At 37.9% G+C, this 22,405-nt stretch overlaps 1 protein-coding gene across 2 annotated transcripts in view; it reads right to left on the bottom strand.

Annotated features, from left to right (window-relative positions):
• ELOVL6 (ELOVL fatty acid elongase 6) overlaps window positions 1–22,405 on the bottom strand; it is a 151,150-nt gene that overhangs the window by 44,525 nt on the left and 84,220 nt on the right. For both annotated transcript variants that reach the window (XM_028848012.2, NM_001266921.1), the window contains 1 exon segment: window positions 6,764–6,895. In XM_028848012.2, coding sequence (XP_028703845.1) covers window positions 6,764–6,895 — 132 coding nt within the window.

Below are 22,405 nucleotides of genomic sequence, written 5' to 3' on the forward strand. Positions count from 1 at the left end.
ATTTGTTGGGCTTTTTAATAATACAGTGTGGGTGCTTCACTTTTCTTTCAGTGCAAAGGGAAACAAAATATATTTTGTTGTCATTTTGTGACCTGACCTTTAAAACAATCAGTGTGCTGGAGATGTTATCTAGGTGTTACGTTATTCCTAGTCTCAGTTCTTTTATGTCTCAATAAATTATTGTTATTATGTTTATTATTATAAAACATAACTGCTCTAGCTATTTAGTTTTAAGAAAAATCTGATTCTGCAAAGAAAACTGTTATATACTCTGCCTTCAGAAAAAAGAAAACAAAGAAAAAGGATTTCCTATACATCCATTAATTTTACTCTAAAAAAAATAGGAGAAGCTGTAATTTACAAATATGGCATTAGAAGCAAATTGGAGTCAGCAATTGCTCTGGTTCTTTGATAAAATAACACAAAAATAGGAGGCTAAGGAAGGTACCAAGTATTGGTATGTGATATTTTACATTTTCGAGTAAGCTAAAGATAAAAACAAAACAAGTTTTGATAAAACAATAATTAAACGCACAATATCTGACCTACATCGTATCTGTCTACAGGTTAGAAACATTAACCATGGTAGATTCTTCAAGAGTTGAACACAGGGACAGAAAAGAAAGGTCCTCAAATCATCCTTCCAGCAAAACATACACACTTAACTGAGGGATACTGTCAGAAGAAAGAAAACAAAAGCTATTCTTCATTCTAACTATATACCGATCATTATTGGGTGGGATAGGTAGAGAATGAGGACCAATAAATTACAACATTGTGTTTTAACATAAACTTGCTTTATTTCTGCACCAGCAGTACTACCTGAATCTTATAATATGGCTACAATTGTTGCTGTTTCACTTAACAAACCAAATGTCATTAATTGCATTCAACTTTGCTTTTGTATAGCCCTTCTTTTTATCAAATAGCTATTTTTCCCTGCTTTGACCTTTTTGTAATAACATGTTGTAACATGTTACTACATGTAATGAAATGTTACAAAAGGAATTGAAGCCCCCTTTGGACTCTCTCTAGCCCTATTTCTCTCCCTCCCTTCCCCCAAACAGAGATACTTAGTATCCTGAGGTTTTCATGCATATTTGAATGCTTTTACGACATATATATTCATAAATGTAGTATTAACGAGGTTTTAAAATTTTCATAAGTGGTATTACACTTCCAGGATTATTTCCCAGCTTGCTTTTTTATTACTCCACAATATGCTTTCCAAAGGCATCTTTGGCTTGTTACTTTTGTACTTTTGGTGTTACATTTAAAAATCTGACATTTATAACACATTTTTCATAAAATAGGAGCTTTTGTCCTATGACACTTAAAGCTTATGGATCCATTTACTTTATATAAATAATATCACTGCAATCATTGTCATTATTGTTTTTGTGGATTAAAATGGGCTACTTTTGGCAACCATAGGAATAAAAACTAAGACACTTATGAGGGGCTTATGCACAAACTGATTTCATTGTTCTAAAACTTGTCATTTTAATTGTACCATCATTTTATAGGTCAATCATGTCCTCACTCCTTCCATATGGGTTACAAACTGTCAGGTATTTTTCACTGGAACAGCTTCAGTTAGATTTATTATATACTTGTTGGCTTTAGAAATAAGGTAATTGCCAATAATTCTTCAGATATTAGACACTGAATTTGTCTATAAAATCTGGGGAAAACAGAACTTGAATGATTTGGTTAAATACCATTTATCTACTGCTTGCACTGTTAAACAGACTTTTCTGCAAGTTTCCTATGCTATATTTAAGCAGTTTGTTCATAAAAATCCCACAAAAGAAAAAAATAGAATAATTTTCTACTAATCTTGAATATATTTCATACTTAAGCCAGAGATAAAATTTAATAACAAAATGAAAATGTAGCCAGGAAATTACAATGAGGTTCAACAGGAAAAATTGCTGGTTAATAGGCGAGATGTCAAACTATAAAATGTAGAACATCTGGATTTGTGCAAATCATGCATAAAACAATTGAGGCCGGAGTAATCACCAGGAAACAGGAGTAAGCAAAGGTGAAGCAACTGTGATATTGGCACCTATAATGGGGAGATGGAGTGGGCGATAGGCCCTTGGCCATCACCTCATTGCAGACCATCTCATAGAAGAACTATCTCTGTCTCCTGAGCAAGGAATGTCTATACTTTTGTCATTAGACAATATTTGAAAATGCATGAATTATAGTGTAAGAGCCACTCAAAACTTTCTACAAAAATATATCCTTTATAAAAATGAAATTTTCATTTATGACCAAAATAAGAAATTTCTTAACACTCATTAAAACAACTGTTTGTGAAAAGCAGTTTTTTTGTTTGTTTCTTTTTGAGACAGAGTCTTGCTCTGTTGCATAAGCTGGAGTGCAGTGGCACAATCTCGGCGCACTGCAACCTCCACCTCCAGGGTTCAAATGATTCTCCTGCCTCAGCCTCCTGAGTAGCTGGGATTACAGGCGTGTGCCACCATGCCTGGCTAATTTTTGTATTTTTAGTAGAGACAGGGTTTCACCATGTTGGCCAGGCTAGTCTCAGACTCCTGACCTCAGGTGATCTGCCCGCCTTGGCTTCCCAAAGTGCTAGGATTACAGGTGTGAGCCACCATGCCTGACCAGAAGAGCATATTTTTGATGAATGTTTTATATCAACTTTATGAAATATTTGGATTCCAAAGAAACAACTACTTGAAATTCTACAGAATTGTGTACGGGATTAGATATGAATGTGTGTATATATATTTTAGGAAATGTGTTAAATGCAGAAAAACACAATAATAAATGGCCAATATGCAAAATTAAGAGTTGTCCACATTATTATACTTGTTTCATTTGTTCTGAATAACACATCACAAAAAAATAAATCTTTTTAACTTCTAAATTGCCAGTCCACTACAATCAACCTCTACAAATGCTGAAATTTTTTATTTATCCATTTATTCATTCATTTATTTTTTGAGACAGGGTCGCTCTGCTACCCAGGTTTGAGTGCAGTGGTGCTATAATGGCTCAATGCAGCCTCAGCCTCCCCAGGCTCAGGTGACCCTCCCACCTCAGCCTCCCAGGTAGCTGGGACTACAAGTGCACGACACCATGCTTGGCTAATTTTTGTACTTTTTGTAGAGATGGGGTTTTGCCATGTTGCCCAGGCTGGTCTTATTTTCTAATAAATCATAGGAATTTAATAAATAAGATGTCTTATCTGCTTCGCCCCCCCAAAAAAGTAAAATATTGAGTTTATTTTCTTCTAGTACCTCTATATTTTTATATTAAAAATATCATTCTGTAGTCAGACTTTTTACTTCCATGCACTGTTGACTAGCATTCTTTAAGCATAGAGAAATCTCAATATGTTCTTCCAAACACAGAAGCATAGAATTCCATTATCAGTGTTTCCCAAATTCTGGCTTAAAAATATTAAGATCCATTGTTTAAAACCTTAGACTGCAGATACTTGGATTTTTCTATATAGTTCTGGATTTTTAAATTTTATACAAAACGTGGCTCTGAAGAAAATAAAATAACAGAATCCATTAAATGAAAGAGAACACAATAAGTTGTCAGTCTAAAAAGGATAAAGTATCATTACTGACTTCTGCATGTGCATTGCAGGATAAAGTAAATGTAGAGTTACTGGTCAACATCGGGAACTTGGATTTTTGGCCTGAGAGGAAGGAGAAATAAAAGTTAAGTCATGAGAATGGTAAAGATTGTTTGGGACCAGCTTGGGCAACATAGTGAAACTCCATCTCTACCAAAAAAATATAGAAACTAGCCGGCTGTGGTGGTACATGCCTGTAGTCCCAGCTACATGGGAGGCTAAGGTAGGAGGATCACCTGAGGCTGGAGAGGTTGAGGCTGTAGGGAGCCGTGATTGTGCCACTGCATTTCAGCCTGGGTGACGGAGTGAGATCTTGTCTCCAAAAAAAAAAAATAATAATAGATTATATATGTCTATTCTACCTCAATAAGTAAATTTCCACTTCTGGCTTCTTTAAAGACTTAAATATAAGAACTTACTCAGCACCAACAACCGCCTTTAGTACCCAGATAGTGGTTTCTAAATATTATCTCCTCTCTACCATAGGAATTAGGGCTCTGATATGGTTTGGCTGGGTCCCCACCAAAATCTCAACTTGAATTGTATCTCCCAGAATTCCCACCTATTGTGGGAGGAACCCAGCCGGGGGGTCGGGGGATGGTGGTAATTGAATCATAGGGGCTGGTGTTTCCTATGCTATTCTCATGATAGTAAGTCTCTCGAGATCTCACGGGTTTATCAGGGGTTTCCGCTTTTGCTTCTTCCTCGTTTTCTCTTTCCTCTACCATGTAAGAAGTGCCTTATGCCTCCCGCCATGATTGTGAGGTCTCCCCAGTCATGTGGAACTGTAAGTCCAATTAAACCTCTCTTTCTTCCCAGTTTCGGGTATGTCTTTTATCAGCAGCATGAAAGGCTTTTTGGAGAAATGGCTGATTCCAGTTCTGGACAAGAAATATACAACATGCCTGGCCCGAAATACCTTGTAATTAAAGAAAAAAATCAAACTATCACCATCAAATGGAATAGCAGTGGACTTAAAACACATCAAAATCATGTCTCAAAATCACTGGCATATAAAAAAGTACACATCCATAAGTTTATAATGATTCTTAAGAAAACAAATCTTATTGTTTACATGCTAGCTAACTTTAAAAAAAAACCTGATGAATATAGACAAAGAATCGAGCATTTATCCTAATCTTTGCTATAATAACTGTATATACTTCAAGATAACCAAATAGTTGATAAAGGCAAGTTGTTTCTTATAGAAAACCTCGTCAAATATTAAACCTGAATGTAATAAACCTTCTAGATCTAACTACAACTTAAAAGAAATAGAAGGTACAGAAAAATGGAATCAAGCAAAATCCAGGCCAGAGGAAACTCTATGGGGTAAACTATCTGGTTTCTTCAAAGGATGAATCATAAGGAAAAAGAGAGGAAATCTGTAAGTCAAAAGATATCAGTTAATGGAAATGTAAAGATCTCATTTTGATCCAGGTTCTTAAAAATAAACTGTAAAACAGGAATCATTTATGAGACAACTAAAGACATTTGAAATTTAATGAGAAATTATTTATTTAGGTAAGATCATAATACTGTGTTTATTTTTAAAAAGTACTTAACCTTTAGCCATGGTATGATTTCAATAAGAATTATTTCAGCCTCTATTATTAATAGTTCCAAATAATTTGGGGATGAGAAACAAGGTGAGCAAGATTAAATGAAGTAAAATCAGCCAAGTGTTGACAATTGTTTAATCAAGGTAAGGGGTGCAGGGGAGTCATTGTACTTTTTTACTCTGCTTACAAGTGTTAAAATTTAAAATAACAAAAGACAAAGGTTCAGGGAATATTGAAAAATCAGTAAAATGGTGAAAGGCTTCATTAGGATAGAGATAAATTCCCCACAAATATCAAAATACTTTAGGTGAGGCATATCTGTCAAACTTAAATGTAAATAAAAATGAAAAGACTTCTTTATATTACAGAGAATCATGACCTGATACAGATTGAACTGGAAGGAGATTTTAGTGACAGATCCAAATCATGAGTACTTCAAACTTAGGGCCTTACAAATTGCACTGAAATAAAAAGTATATTCAGCAGTGGTGAGCAAGTGGGTGTTTTAGATGGAGGGATCCAACATTATGGAAAGGCACAGATCATAAGAGTTTAATGGAAATACTCTTCCTGCTCAGTCATTTTTAATAAGCTTTAAGTGACTAATGAAGCTTTAATGATAACATCCAGTTCTGCTTAGAAGTAGAACAGTTAATATACAATATGAAAAAATACAAATGAGTATTTATAAATATGAAAATGAATAGTTTTGTGTTTCATAGTATATGTACATTTACTCTCCTCCTGTTCCTCCCCAAGCCTAGTTATAAACTTGCTCGTTTTGACAAGCAAAACACCAACAGAACAGGTGCCTTTGTTAGCACTCTAGGTAAATCCTGGCACTTGCTTGGACACCAGCTGGGTGCTAATTAGTCTTGTGATTGCCTAGATCACAAAATAATACAAGACTGGAAATGCTCCTGAAAGCTTCTGGAGGAATGAGTCTGCACACCGGCTGACAGATGCCCTGGAGAGAACAGGCCTTGTCCTGACAGCCTCTGTGTTGAGTTCTTTCACATTTATGAAGCTAGAGCTGGCTACATAAGCACATGCCTGCAAGTCTGTTCAGGGAATGTGGGTGGAGGGTGCTTTTGAAGATGCAGAGCAAAAGCATTCTCTGGTCTATCAATACTGACACAGATGTCCAGTGTCTGGTCTATGTCTAAGCGTCATCTTTTGATTAAGTGTTAGCAATAGCACACCCAGGGTATTTGAACCCTATTCTCCAATAGACTTCAACAGGTTACTTGTGTGCCTTCCCATTTAACCTTTCATCTATATTTAGCCAATAACACTAATGAATTACTGTACTGCTTCTCATCCTAACAGATGAATCAGATTACTGCATGGCCAATTTGGACAGGACAAGAGATGGCCTGACAATTCTCGAAATATACAAGGTTGGGTACATCATGGCAAATGGCTGCAGTGAAGGCTTTCTTTCTGAACACTTTATTTTATGTCCTCATCATATTCAATAATCAAAAATATCAGATTTAAAATCAAATGCTCAATCACTGCATTCTTTCAGCAAGTGATAAAATGGATACATTTTATTAGAAAAATGAAAAAAACCTACCTGAAGACTGCAAGGGTCAGAGACCAGAGCACTAATGGCTTCCTCAGTTCAAACTTTGCTCGTTTGTTCATTAGGTGCCGACCACCGAATACAAAGGCAGCATACAGAGCAGAAAACAGGAAAGATTTCTTCCTGCAAACAAGCAAACAAAATCTTTAAGATATTTTTAGTCATTAGGAAACATCAAATTTTGTACCAGTTCTCCTCTTTTTAAGCACTGAAAAAATATTCTTGAGAATATTCCTGCTTCACTGAAGAGGGAGTCTAGTCCACATGGCAAACTGGTGTTCTATTGAAATCTCCCTTGACAAATCAGGTCTTCCAGCAGTTTAACCAACATATTAAGTATCACGCCAGAATAGACATACTTCCTTTGTAGGCTCTATGACTGAAATCTCAATAACATAGCATCGAAGTACAAAAAGTAGCCTTTTCACTGAGAGAAATAATTTTATTCTTTAGAGTTTGTTGAGCCAATTTAGATACATACATGAATTTTTAAAAAGTATTTTTATTGGAACTATTTGGTGACATGGTTGTGTCTTGGAACAAGATAGACATTTAAAATTTTATCTTGGGTGGGCGTGGTGGCTCATGCCTATTATCCCAGCACTTTGGGAGGTTGAGGTGGGTGGATCACTTCAGGCCAGGAGTTTGAGACCAGACTGGCCAACATGGTAAAACTCCCTCTCTATTAAAAATAAAAAATGTAGCCAGGCATGGTGGTGGGCACCTGTTATCTTAGCTACTTGGGAGACTGAGGCAGGAGAATCGCTTGAACCCAGAAGGCAGAGGTTGCAATGAGCCACGATTTTTGAGACTCCCTCTCAAAAAGGCAAAAGAATGAAAGAATGGTTACTCCATAGGCAGATTAGCCCTGAGGACTGCTGGCTGGCTATTTTTATGGGTTTTTAAATTACATGCTAAACAAGGGGTGGATTATTCATGAGTGTGCTGGGGAAAGGGGCGGAGATTTCCCCAGGAAGAGAACTGAGGGTTCCTTCCATTTTTAGACTGTATACTCTACCATGGCATTTGTAAATTGTCATGGTGTTGATGGGAGTGTCTTTTAGCATGCTAATGCATTATAATTAGCATATAATAAGCAGTGAGGATGATCAGAGGTCACTTTTGTTACCATCTTGGTTTGGGTGAGTTTTGGCCAGCTGCTTAACCATATCCTGTTTTATCAGCAGGGTCTTTGTGATCTTGTGATCTTGTGCCAACCTTCTATATTATCCTGTGACTAAGAATTCCTAACCTCCTGGGAATGCAGCCCAGTAGGTCTCAGACTCATTTTACTTAGCCCCTATTCAAGATAAAGTCACTCTAGTTCAAATGCCTCTGACAACAATACTGATAATGCCAAAAAATAAATTCAAAAGCAAAAATCAACAAACTTTTATAATAGAACTATGATTTGACAGAAAGCAATAGAAACCTTATAAATAATTTAAACAGTTGAGCATGTTTCCTAAGAAAGCAATGTTTCTCTTAAAATGGGTCTTCCCCATTCAATTAGATCAATAAGGAAAGGGTTGAGAAGTAAGTTACAAAACATAATATCAAAAGCAAAATGTGTTCACCTAAAGAGTATTATTTGTAAAATGCTTCATGTTTTCTCCCTTCATGCTGACATGTAATGCTGACTCATAAGGGACTTTGCTATTTACACAAAGCAGCATTCCTATGTAAATGAATGCAAGTGACCTACTTAGTGAATACCAAATAATGCAATGATTCCAGAAATCAACGCAGAAGTAAAAATTAAATAAATCACTTTCACTGAGGTTTACAGACTCTTCTCTTGGTCACACAAGACCTGGAACACAGTGGGTGCTTAATAAATATCTGTTGAATTAACATGGTCTTGTCCTATCAAATTTTCTGATGGGGAAAATAATTAGGCATGTGTGTACAGTAAACAGGCAGTAAACACAAAGTTGTACTTTCCCTGTAATAATAACTAAAGAGTCCGATATTCAGAAAAATATTATGTTACATTTTCTTCCCCCAGAAAGACATTGATTATTTCTATACTTCAATGAAAAGTGGAAAAGTGAGACAATTTTGTGGAAACTTTAACTATTGGACATTTCAGGAGGAAAGTACTTTTGGCCATAAATTATATATATATTGCTTTATTTCTCCTGTGGAAATTGCAAGGGCATGGAATTAAATTACTTAAGAGTCACAATCACCATTTCTGTTTATGCACATATAAGCAAAGACTAAAGAAAAATAAAGTTCTACCAAGTAGGCGATAGTAATATGAAAAAGTATATACTTTTTTCTAATTTATAAAGGTAATAAATGACAATAATCACATATAATGATTTATAGAGTGTCTACCTATGGGTAGACATGATGCCAAAAAGCTTTACCATTTAATACTCATGGTGCAGGTAAAGTATTATCTTTATTTCATAGATAAACAGGCTTAGAGGTAAAGTAGGCCTAGATTTTCCTGTTCTTGTGGTAAACTTTCAGAAGAAAAAGGGGTACTTGATGTGTTATCTTATAAGCTGTAAAAATTCCTTAAGCTCTCCTGTTGAATTACATAATCATTGCATAATGTGTAGAACATTGTGTAACTGTGAAAAGATGAAGAAGAATTTCCTATCTTCATGTTTCTACTGTCATATTTTCTGAGCCTGGGAAACTTTCATCCAAACCCTCTTTGCTTCTTTGAGAACAGAAATTAGTTATACATATACCACTGAAGACATTTCCTTAACATTATTATTTATCTTACCCATTCAACATACTTGAGATTCTGATTTTTGCTGTATTAACTGTATTACTTGCAATCATAAACAAACCAAGTTAAATGAATGTCTTCATACAATCCTATCATTCTAGCCATAAAGGGAAAAGTAATGCCTCAAGAACCAAGAAAAGAATAAAAAATCTTCCCTATGTATTTTTTCTCTAATTTCCTCACTTCTAAAATGAGAAGTAGTCCTAATGCACTGCTCACATCCCAGCAAGGGCCATTCACTTTTCCACATAATTTTTAGAGCTCTCTACAAAGCAATTCAACAGCTAAGGCAATGAAGTCAGTCAGTACAGAATCATAGAACTTGATAATTGCAAGGAACCTTAGAGGTGGAGCCCAATTTCCTCCTTCAACAGAAGAGAGAATAGGGAACCTGATGACAGTAGTCACTCACAGTCACACAGCTGCACACTCTACACTGCTCAAGACTATCCAACATTGTCATGGCTGTGGTCAAGCAGGTAGGTAAACACAAAATAACTGTATAAGCTATATCTGGGTTACAGGTAGTTAACGGGAATCGGTTTAAGTGCTGTGATCAAAGTAAGTTGTTCATTGCGTGCACAGAAATCTTTTACTGTGGTGAAATTCAAATCCTTTGGGTTAGTTTAGAATTAAACCTAAGCATCTGCTACAAGTGGGAGTTGCCTAAGGAAGCATTAACACTTACCTCTTTAACTGAGTTATTTATGGTTGAATGTATCCATACTGCTTAGAAGAAGGTAAGATTTTCTTTAATGAACAGAGCAATTTTAATGAATTAAAATTGCCTTTCCTTTCTGGCATCTCTCCAGTAAAGTTCAACTGTATTCAAGATGAATAATGGTTTGCCACTAGCCCACGTAGCTTTTAATGTGGATAGATTGCTTTCCTAATGGTTCAGTGGTAATACTTTGTATACTGGCAGGCCTCCATACTTGGGTATAATGGTAACACTATACTGTTTTATTATCAGATAATTAGTCATTTTGAGATAGCATGGACTCTTCTCGTTTAATAAATTTTAAATGTGCATCATATAGCACAACCCGTAATTATAGGTACTTAATAAGTACTTTTCAGCATGGTGATTTGGGAGTTATGATTACCAGGTGACCAACCAAATAAAGACAACCCAAACGAAATACTGATGTGCTTTAATTCTGTCAAGCTTATATTTATCCTTTTTACCCTTCTATTTCTGTCATCAAGATGAACAATGGAAATTATTCCATAATTAATAAAAATGAATAGTGGATTTATCCTTAGAAATCTGAATTTCTCTATCATACTGTCTTGTTCCAAAACATTCCTAGGACATGCTTTTTTGATTCTTACCAGAGTAGCTGAGCAAGTTCTCACTTATGATTTGTATTTATTGCTCTACCCATTAACATTTCTGAAACAGCATGCATAAATTGAAATATATGCTTTTTTAAACTCATGGGATGTCACTGAAACCAGTGCTTAGCTTGAGTCTCCTTAGCATTCACATCAAAATTTCTGTACCCCAAGAGTCAAACTAGTTTATTTGCTAATGAAGAAATGTTTATGTGGGCAGTATTTCAACATAGGATTAATTGCTAATGAACAGCTTGGGAAGCTGACCTGAGCTCTCTCCTGGCTCTTTCATGTCGTATCTACAAGCTCTTCATTATGACTATTGTACACATGTGAGGTACAAGGAGTTGGGAAAGTAAAAAGCAGTGAAGGAAAAAAGAAAAGGGCACTGCCCAGTTCAGCTGATACCTATCTACCTAGTGCAGAAAAAGTTTTCATGTTCTAAGGTGAAGAGTCTGACGCTGAGACAGAATGCCAACTGGTGCACCCCCCTCCTAAGAGTCCTCTTGTAGTTGAGTTTCTGACTCAAGTCAGGAAACAACGTATGGTTCTGAAAGTGATTTTAAGGATACAAATAAAGTAGGGACCCAGAGACTAGAGGAAATAACACTACTTTTTGCCAATATGACATTTAATGTATGTCTATGGTGGTTATAATTTGATAAGAATATTAAAATAAGATTATCTTGAGAGGGATCCTGAGGTTTCTTAAAGTCCTTCCCAGGGCTGAATTCTGTCACATTCTTAAGGATTCTGCAAGACTTCATATAGGCATTTCTTTACATTAAAAAAATGGAAATTTTTCAGCAGTTTTTTCTTTTTTTTTTTCTTTTGAGGCAAGGTCTCATTCTGTCGTCTAGGCTGGAGTGTAGTGGTGTGATCATGGCTCACTGCAGCCTCAGCCTCCTGGGCTCAAGCAGTCTTCCCACTTCAGCCTTCCGGGTAGCTGGCACTACAGGTGTGCCTAATTCTTTTAATTTTTTTGCAGAGATGGGGTCCCAGTATGTTGGCCAGACTGGTCCCCAACTCCTGGACTGAAGCAATCCTCCTGCCTCAGTCTCCCAAAGAGCTGGGATTACAGATGTAAGCCACCACTCCTGGCCAGGAGGTTTTATTCATAAGTAAATTAACTATATGCCCAGAAATTCTGACAAACAATAATTTTGTGAATAATCATGAAAATATGCCCATAATTGATATAAAGAAAAAGTGGTTTTATAATTGCAAGACAAAGCCATAACTAAGGTAAAGGGTTCCTTATTCTTATTCCACTCTGTTGTGTATGACCACGGAAACCAAATAAGGTATGATGTCTAAGCTGCTTTGAGTTGTAAGCACTTCTTTCCCTTTTTGCCTCACCTTCCAGATACTAATTCAGAGATCACAGGTTCTCCTTATCGATTTTTTTTAAAGGTGTGAAAACTAGTTTTTAGTTTTTCTATCCTTGAAGTAGGCCATAATCAAAGTAGAGTTACATTTAGTACACCAGATTCAATAACATGGCTACACATCCCTTTACAGGAAAGTACACCCCTCTTAGAAGCAGAGTGGACATGGAAATTCCTTGTATACATCTGTAAACTTATCTTTTTCCTCCCTGTCACCTTTTTAAAAATCTTGGTGCATTCTGTTTTTGTATTACAACTGGAAATAAGATTTTGGGGGAGAAAATACTTTCAAAATGTTAAAACAAAAACCTGCACATCTAAAAAGAATCTTTAATACTTAAATTGGCAGGATATCAATTCCCTTTGTTTCCTTAGAATTCCTTTTTTTTTTAGTAGCTGATGAAAATGTTGATATCCACCCATCCATTCAAAATTCAATAAACCTTTTAGGTTTCTTTTCCTTCTGTTAAGTTTAAGCCATGGCCAAGAAAATTTAATAAACTTATTGTATTCCTTTGCAGTATGGTTAGTATGACATTGAATGAAAAAAGGATCCTTATATGAGAGTAAATTCTGCCTCTGCTAATCTAGTTAGAAAAATTTACATGATAACACATGGTTACATGGGGGGTCAGTAGCAAATGTGTGTTACAGATTATGTTTGATAAAGAGCTAAGGAAGGAGATTATTGTCATGAGAAAATGCTGTGGAAGATTTAAGAGTGGACCCTGAAGGCTTTGGATGGATGGGCAAAGGGCAAGTAGCAATAGGCAGTGGAGTTAGGTGTGAGCTAAACCGGGAGTCTGTCATACTAGATGCTGTGGGTTGGGTATGGCAGAAAGCTTGTTGGGAGATGCAGGCTAAAGTTGGGCTGTGTGACGCTCTGAAAACTGCAGCAGAGTTCAGGCTATATCTGCACCTCAAGTTTGCAGTAAGTTGTGAGGCATGTGCCCAGTAGTTTGTTACTAATAATTAAAGTACAGGACTGAAATGCATGGCTTAATTTTTCTTTTTCTTCTTAAATAAACAATAAACTAAATGACACATATTCCATCATGTCCCATGGGTGAGAGATGGGGAAGTAATAACTTGTGCCCCCAGAAAAGTGGATAGAGAACTGCTGGATGAAGTCATGAAGGGCACTGAAAGTCTTTGAGCTGGGAAGGAAGACAGAATTTAAAAAGATGTTCACAGAGAAACTTGGTATGCATTATTTGTACCCCAGAGGGCAGATGTGGCAAAAGTTGAATTCCGGATCTCTCGATCAATGCACTGAAGTGTGTGTGTGAACTGCGACTCTTCACAGGAATCATCAGATGGGATCACCTTTAGGAATGAATATGCTCCTGTTCATAGTAAAAGATAGCAAACTGCTAGGCTAATCACAGCATTATTTCAGTAGGGTTGATGTTTGCGGCTCAGCAAATTGTCAGTTTCAATCCTAAAGCATTGCATCTTAGGTACAAGAATATTTTTTGTTTCAGTAGATAAGGCTCTATAAAACTGATCAGAAAAAAATCAGTATTGAAGTTAGAACCAAAGACTGTAGACTGTCCCTGCTACTCTAGTTAGCAAAATCAAACAAAGAATTAAAATTCGGGCCGAGTATGGTGGCTCATGCCTGTAATCCCAACACTTCGTGAGACTGAGGAGGGTGGATCACTTGAGGTCAGGAGTTCAAGACCAGCCTGGACAACATGGTGAAACCCCCTCTCTACTAAAAATACAAAAAATTAGCTGGGTATAGTGGTACATGCTTGTAATCCCAGCTATTCAGGAGCCTAAGGCAGAAGAAGCTCTTGACCCTGGGAGGCAGAGGTTGCAGTGGGCCGAGATCACACCATTGCACTCCAGCCTGGGCAACAAAGCAAGACTCCATCTCAAAAACAAAAACAAAATAATTAAAATCCATTCAATTTTTTATCTCCTTAGAGTAAAGCTTGCCATCACCCCCAAATCAAAACCTGGCAGAAAACACATCAGTGACTGGGCATGGTGGCTCACGCCTATAATCCCAACACTTTGGGAGGGCAAGGCGGGAGTATTACTTGTCCCAGGAGTTCAAGACCAGCCTAGGTAACACACTGAGACCCCATCTCTACAAAAAAATTAAAAATTAGTCTGGGTGGTGGTGCATGCCTGTAGTCCCAGCTACTTGGGAGACTGGGCTGGGAGGACTGTTTGTGCCTGGGAGGTTGCAGCTGCAGTGAGCATGATTGCCCCACTGCACTCCAGCCTGGGCAACAGAGTGAGACCCTGTCTCAAAAAAAAAAAAAAAAAAAAAAAAAAAAAAAAAGCCAAAAACAAAGTCAGTGGTCTTATTTAGACAAATCTCCCATCCCCAGTTGAAAGCAAACTAAAAATGATCTCTATGATGAAAAAATAATTTCTAGTTTGTTTTGTTTGAGAGTATTGTTATAGGTGAGAATTTCCAGTAACAATCTAGTCATAGTAAAACACAAAACTCTCGTGGCCATTTAAAACAATAATTTCTGAATAAGAGAGGCAGCATGTAGAAATAGAATTCAGAAGGTGGTTTTAGCAGCAATTCAATTTCATTGCACCAATTTTCTTGATCAAATACTCTTCATTTTAAGAAAAAGGTATCATATGAATTTCCAATGAGGCAATGTTCACTTGTTAAATTATTTCAAAATATAACAATGATGAGCCAGGCCTAATGGCATCCGCCTGTAGTCCCAGCTACTCAGGAGACTGAGGTGGGAGAGGCCCTTGAGCTTGAGAGATCGAAGCCAGCCTGAGCAACATAACAAGACCCCATCTCTTGAAAATGAAAAAACGTGTAACAATAATGGTAATATAAAAAGTGTACTATAATTCTGAAATGCCTCCTATTAAATAAGAGTAGTTGAGTGACTCTCCTGTCACCAAACTAAACTTTATCTCTTATAGCCTTAAAAATCTATAATATAAATGAAGCATCAGTCATTTATTTTCCTAAATATAAAATTTTCTTGGGCCTGAAGTTACACAAGTACAGTTATGGGCTATGTCAGTCAAAGCTGTAGGCATTTTTTTTTTTAAATCTTCTTTTCCAGTCCAGTGGCCTAATGACCATAGACATACAGAATCTCAAGAATGGAATAGACCTTAGAGATCTAGTCTAAACTTTTCAACTTAAGAATTCCTTGCTAAAAAATCCCTGGCTGATGGTCCTCTAATTTCTACTAAATGTAGAAATAATGACTGGAACCTTGAGGTCATTAGTTCCTGATCATATGGTACAGCTGGGCTTCTTTAAAAACTGACCCAAATGCTGAAAGCCACTCATCTTTCCCCTATGGATGACCAGCGCCTTTTCAAACAAACAGGCTACACTTAGAGTTTAATATAAAAATCTGTTTCCTGGTTGTCTTTATCCTAAAGAAGCCTGGAATGTCTTATAACTAATAGACCTATCTGAGAGCTGGAGGCTAAAACTAGAAGTGAAAAAACACTGTCAAAAGGAGATGATTATTCACAATGCATGGAAAACCGGATTTCAGGTTTATAAGATTAAGTCCAATTCAAACTGAAAATTTTCCTAGATTTAAATCAAAACCAAGAAAAATAACAGCTTGCACAATTATATAAACAAACATAAACATATCCATGTTTGTGAGCACTTTCTTTGTACTCAAGGACTGACATTTATATCGAAGGAGAATCCATTTCTGTTGCAGGTTACCACTACCTTAATATTTATATAGGGTTTTCATTTCCACGAATCACCTCACAGACAACTGAAAATTCCAAAAGCTAGAAAATAAAATGAAGGGGAAAACATGGCATGTTTTCATGTTAACTATTGGATAAATAAATATACTCTTGTCACTAGTGATTCCCTCAATATAAATTTTGAAAAGAAACTGGGGAAGCAATGAGAAAATATACCCCAAATACTATTTCTGGACTAGAGAAAATATCTCAGCAGTGATGACGATCTCATGGTTAGCTCATAAATTGATTTTGTCAGCAAAATTAATGTACATAAGAAATTAAGCTTGAGAAAACTGGCAGTAATCAGAAGAAATATATTTTTAGTAATGAGTGAAAATGACTTAAACATTGTTTTTACTTATGAGATTATCACCCGATTGCCCAAGAATTCTGAATTTCATTTTGTTCTTAAAAATAATAATAAAGGGCCAAGCATGATGGCTCATGCCTGTAATCCCAGCAATTCAGGAGGCCTCGGTGGGAAGATGCCTTGAGGCCAGGAATCCAAGGCCAGCCTGGGTAATATGGTGAGAACCTGTCTCTACAAAAAAAACTTCCAAAAATAATATGGCAACATTGTGATTGGGGCTTTCATACTGCTTCTTCAAAATCTGAACTCTCATTCAGTGACATAAGAGGATAAAGTCTGCAGACACTAGCTTTGAGAACTCCGATAATGAGGACAGCTACAACAGATTCTCACAAACTGAATGACTTCTAACAACACAAATGTATTATTTTAGAGTTCTGGATGTTAGAAATCTGAAATGAGTCTTATGGAGCTAAAATCAAAGAGTCACCAGTGCTGCATTTCTTCTAGAGGCTCTATGGCAGAATCCATTTCCTTGCCTTTTCCAACATCTAGAGGCCACTTGACATTCCTTGGCTCATGGCCGCCTCCTTCTCCATCTTCAAAATGCATCATACCAAGCTGTTTCCATGGTCACGTCACTTTATCTGACTCTGATCTCCCCGACTCCCTGGTAAGAACCCTGTGAATACATTGGGCCCACCAGACAATCCAGGGCCACAGCCTAGAAGCTTCAGTTTTAACAACCCATGTGGTTAGATGTCCCCTACCCAAAGATATTCTGGAATAATCTCACCATCTCAAATTCCTCAACCTAATTGCATCAGCAATAGGTCTTTTGCTATATAAAGTAACAAATTCACAGGTACCGGGGATTAAGATGTGCACATTTTGAGGGACTGTTATTCTGTTTACCACATGGATTAAACTAAGTTGTAAGATCTAAAGCCATTCTTGTACTAAAATGCATAGGAGACCCCTACAGATGCAAATGTTTCATGTCTGTTCCTGGTTTGCCATCTCCAAAGCCAGGTTCTTCCCCTCAAGAAAGCATTTTAGAATCCAAAGGGCGAGAGTCACAGTTACGGAGATTGTCTTTAAGCAACTCATTAACATGTGACTCACAAATAGCACCTGAACTCTTATTAGTAGTGCATGACTTACTGTATCCTTTACAATGAACCAGGTACATGTGTTCACAATTTCTAGTATAATATACAATGTACTAAAATTACTAATATGTATTCGATTTATTCTGACTGTCCACAGTTCTAAATTGCCATCTCTTAACACTCCTTTGCAACAACAGAAGTTACTTGGTTTGTAACCATTCTCTTAATCCCAGTCTTAAAATATGTACTGCAGACTACTTCAAGTATGTTTTCCTGTTTGTGGCAATGCAGTTGTTTTATCCTTCCTCTTTTTGGGGTTATGTCTATAAAGATAGGTCTCTACGCAGCAATGGTCAAGTATCAGTCTTCCACCCAGATGGCCTGCTAGTAGCAGCATTTGACACAGATGGCGACTCCTTTTCTGCAATGCTTCCTTCACTTCCTTCCTTTCTCACTATTTTCTCTTGCCTCTTCTCCAACTTCACCATCTATTCTTTTTCATTTTCCTTTGCTGCTTTCCCTTCATCTCCTCAATCCACAAACTCCGAAGATCCCCAGAATTCAATCTGTGGGCCTCTTTTTTGCCCTCCACCATGGGTTCTCACAGAGGGGGATGATTTTGCCCTTCAGAGGATATTTTGAAATATCTGAAGACACTTTTGGTCTTTACAAGTGGAAGGGAGTTGGCTACTGGCAGGTGGTGTGTAGAGGCCCTGGATGCCACAAGACAGCCCTCTACAACCAAAGATTATCCAGCCCCCAAAAAAGCCAATAGTGCTAAGGTTGAGGATCCTGAACAAAAGAAATATGGAGACAGAAATTAAGAAAAGAGAAACTGGAAAACTCAAGAGAGTATAGGCAAAACTGCTTCAAAAATATGTTCACTGACTGGGGTGATACCACTTATGCCTCAGACACGCTCAGGCTAAATTGCTTCAAATTGATTCCAAGCACAGAGTAAATAAAGCAAGCTTCTTGTTTCAAGTGAGGAGTTCAATATAAAACTGAAAACAAAATAACCAGTGAGTCAGTATATTACTCTCTTCACTGTTCTAGAATTAGGTTCACTTCTGACTACCATGGGCCGTGTCCAGCTGCATCCTGAAGGCTGGTAGATTCAATTCTTCCAAATCTTCATCTGCTTCAGTGCCTCTCCTGCATGAAGCTCATCTAGAACTGCATTTAAAAATATATCTCCAGAGAGGAGAAAAAGGAATAATTTTTTTTTTCTTTTTGAGACAAACTCTCACTCTGTCACCCAGGCTGGAGTGCAGTGGTGAGATCTCAGCAACCTCCGCCTCCTGGGTTCAAGTGATTCTCCTGCCTTAGCCTCCCAAGTAGCAGGGACTATAGGAACACACCACCATGCCCGGCTAGTTTTGTATTTTTGGTGGACACAGGGTTTCACCATTTTGGCCAAGCTGGTCTCAAACTCCTGACCTCAAGTGATCCACCCGCCTCGGCCTCCCAGAGTGCTGGGATTACAGGCGTGAGCCACCATGCCTGACCAGTAATCTTAAATGAATAGAACCAGACTTCATGATAACTGCCAAGACACCACCCCGCTAACTCCACACAGAGTTTGAATTCTTCTTGAAGTAGAATTTTAGTTATTCCCGGCCGGGCGCGGTGGCTCAAGCCTGTAATCCCAGCACTTTGGGAGGCCGAGACGGGTGGATCACAAGGTCAGGAGATCGAGACCATCCTGGCTAACACGGTGAAACCCCGTCTCTACTAAAAAATACAAAAAACTAGCCGGGCGAGGTGGCGGGCGCCTGTAGTCCCAGCTACTCGGGAGGCTGAGGCAGGAGAATGGCGTGAACCCAGGAGGCGGAGCTTGCAGTGAGCTGAGATCTGGCCACTGCACTGCAGCCTGGGTGACAGAGCGAGACTCCGTCTCAAAAAAAAAAAAAAAATTTTTTTAGTTATTCCCGTCATCTCTGTTAACCACTTTTGTGAGATAATTCCATGATAACCAATATTAACTTCACCCAGGATGGGACAATGTTACCACTCTTCTACTCTGTTTCTACATTTTCAACTTTTTTAGATTCCACATATAAATGAAATCACACAATAACATTTCTTTTTATGCCTGGCTTACTTCACTTAGCATATCTTCCAGGTTTATCCATGTAGTCACAAATGATAGAATCTCTTTTTTAATGCGAAATCAAATTCCATTATATCACAATTTCTTTATCCATTCATCTGTTTACAGACACCTAGGTTGATTCCATATGTTGGCTGCTGAGAATAATGCTACAATGAACATGGGGATACTCTCATATTCAGTCAGAAAATTTGATATCACCAAAGTTTTCTATGACGTACACTTTAAAAAAATTGAGAGTAGGCCAGACGCAATGGCTCACGTCTGTAATCCCAACACTTTGAAAGGTTGTGGTGGGCAGATTGCTTGAGCTCAGGAGTTTCAGACCAGCCTGGGCAACCAAACCCCTTCTCTACAATAAAAATTAGCCAGGCGTGGTGGTGGGTGTCTGTAGTCCCAGCCACTCAAGAGACAGAGGTAGGTGAATGGCTTTAGCCTGGGAGGTGGCAGAGGTTGCAGTAAGCTGTGATCATGCCACTGTCCTCCAGCCTGGGCCACAGAGGAAATTTCAAAGTAATTAATTAAAATTAATAAAAATTAAGAGTAGCAATAGCTCTATTTTCAGAAGTATTGGAATTGTAATAAAATAGGTGGTACCGGCCGAGTGCAGTGGGTCACGCCTGAAATCCCAGCACTTTGGGAGGCCGAGGCAGGTGAATCACTTGAACCCTACTGGTAGAGGTTGCAGTGAGCTGAGATTGCACCAATACACTCTAGCCTGGTGACAGAATGAGTCTCCATCTCAAACGAAAAAAAGAAAAAAAGAAAAAAAGAAAAAAAAAAAAGGTGGTATCACATGATAAAGTATATCAATTGGGATAGACAAAATCAATTGCACTGTTTTCTAAATCTTCTAACAAAATATTAATCATCTTTATTAGCTACTCACAGGCCTTTGCTCCCCTAATTAACATGCTGCGAGTCACTAATTCTCCTCTGAGGATTGTGCACAAAGCTAAACCAGTTCAACAGGAAGCTGCACTCCTGCTTGTGCCTGTCATCAGTTTCTACAGTGGGAAGCAGAGTAAAACTGGTCAGATAGTGTCCGGAGCTGGTTTAGGAGTCCTTTATAGCTTAGAAGACTTTTATCTATGTATCTTTTTACATCATTCCCCACAAAGACTTTCACTTTTTTTTTCTTTGCCCCTTCACAGGTTGAAAGTCAAAAAAAAAGAGAGGAAGAAAGACCTTTTGGGGAAAAATCTTAATGAAAAAAAAAATCTCAAGATCCCTCAGAAAACAAGAAAATTAAGTCCATAGCTCCCATTTCTTCATAAAGTGAAAGGGAACTTTATTTTTTTATTACAAGTTTCTCTCTACTGCCAGGTTGTGAGACAGAAGAATAATTTCTCCTTTATTTGCATGTCAGGTGAATTGCTGAATGTGACTATAGTATGGCTGGGATTTATCAAGCATGGATTCCCAGAAAGGAGATTCTCAAAATCACAATGCCTACAGCATCCTTTTCTTCAGTTTCAAAGAGAAGGAAACATGCTTAGGGAGAGAAAAGTGTGTGTGTGACTCAACATTCCTTTGAAAGTCAGGTTAATTTGTCTTCCCCTATTCCCAAAGCATGCCCTTTGAGAATGCATTATGGGGAAATGCGTTCTTCAGATTGCTCATGCTGGCATGCACACACCGTGTGGATAGGTAGCAATTGCTCTGGATAGTAAACCCGAGCCTTTGCTTTTCTTGTCTTTTTTCTGCTTTGCTTGTTTGTCAAGACTGATTCACTAACCACCAAGATTTGAGAGTAACAATATTTGGCTATGTTTACACAGAAAGGTTTCCTACCAAAAGAAAAAAAATAAGTAAAAAAACAGATTTGGCAAGTATTTACTCAAGATACTTCTTGAGTCTAAGGCCTTTTTTGATCAATTTGAGGAATTCTAGATGTCTGAGTGTGATAACAACAGTTTAAAAGTATTACCGAATATCCATGGGTTGCAGCTCTTCACATAGCTCTCCTATGGGAACTTGATGCACCATTATAGACAAACAGTTGGGTCCTGACTTCAAACTACTATGCATTGTTCCAGGCCATGAAATTAAAATGTGTTTCAGTTTGGTCAAAATAGTAATTACTTTTTAAAAACTGTGCACTTACTATATTCTAGGTACTGTTCCACATGTTCTGAGCACTTGGGATTCAACCACTACCTTGTATACCAGGAATGTTACACTTCTCACTGGTTCTTGTCTTTGTTTTTGAAACAGAGTCTTGCTCTATTCCCCTCCTCCCCCACTGCCCGACCCGGCTGGAGTACAGTGGAGCGATCTTGGCTCACTGCAACCTCTGCCTCCCGAGTTCAAGCGATTCTCAGGGCTTAGCCTCCCGAGTAGCTGGGATTATTGGCGCCTGCCACCACGCCTGGCTAACTTTTGTATTTTTAGTAGAGACAGGGCTTCATCATGTTGGCTAGGCTGGTCTCAAACTCCTGACCTCAGGTGATCCACCCACCTCAGCCTCCCAAAGTGCTGAGATTACAGGCCTGAGCCACCCAGCCTCAGTTGGTTCTTAACAGTAGTAGTTTTTACCATCTGGCTAACATGGTGAAACCCCATCTCTACTAAAAATATAAAAAAATTAGCCAGGCATGGTCGTGGGCGCCTGTAGTCCCAACTACTCGGGAGGCTGAGGCAGGAGAATGGCATGAACCCGGGAGGTGGAGCTTGCAGAAAGCCGAGATCACACCACTGCACTCCAGCCTGGGTGACATAGCAAGACTGTCTCAAAAAAAAAAAAAGGTAGTAGTTTTTGTCATCTCTTCGTCCTCTCACACCCCATCACTATTTCTGCCAGTTAAACATATAAATCACTTACACTTGCAATTCACTTTGTCTCCAATAGAACATTCCTTTCTTTAGGTCACATTCATAAGGCTTAATTTTTGGACGTA

This window comes from Macaca mulatta, chromosome 5 (assembly GCF_049350105.2).
Source record: "Macaca mulatta isolate MMU2019108-1 chromosome 5, T2T-MMU8v2.0, whole genome shotgun sequence".
Classification (NCBI taxonomy): Eukaryota; Metazoa; Chordata; class Mammalia; order Primates; family Cercopithecidae; genus Macaca; species Macaca mulatta.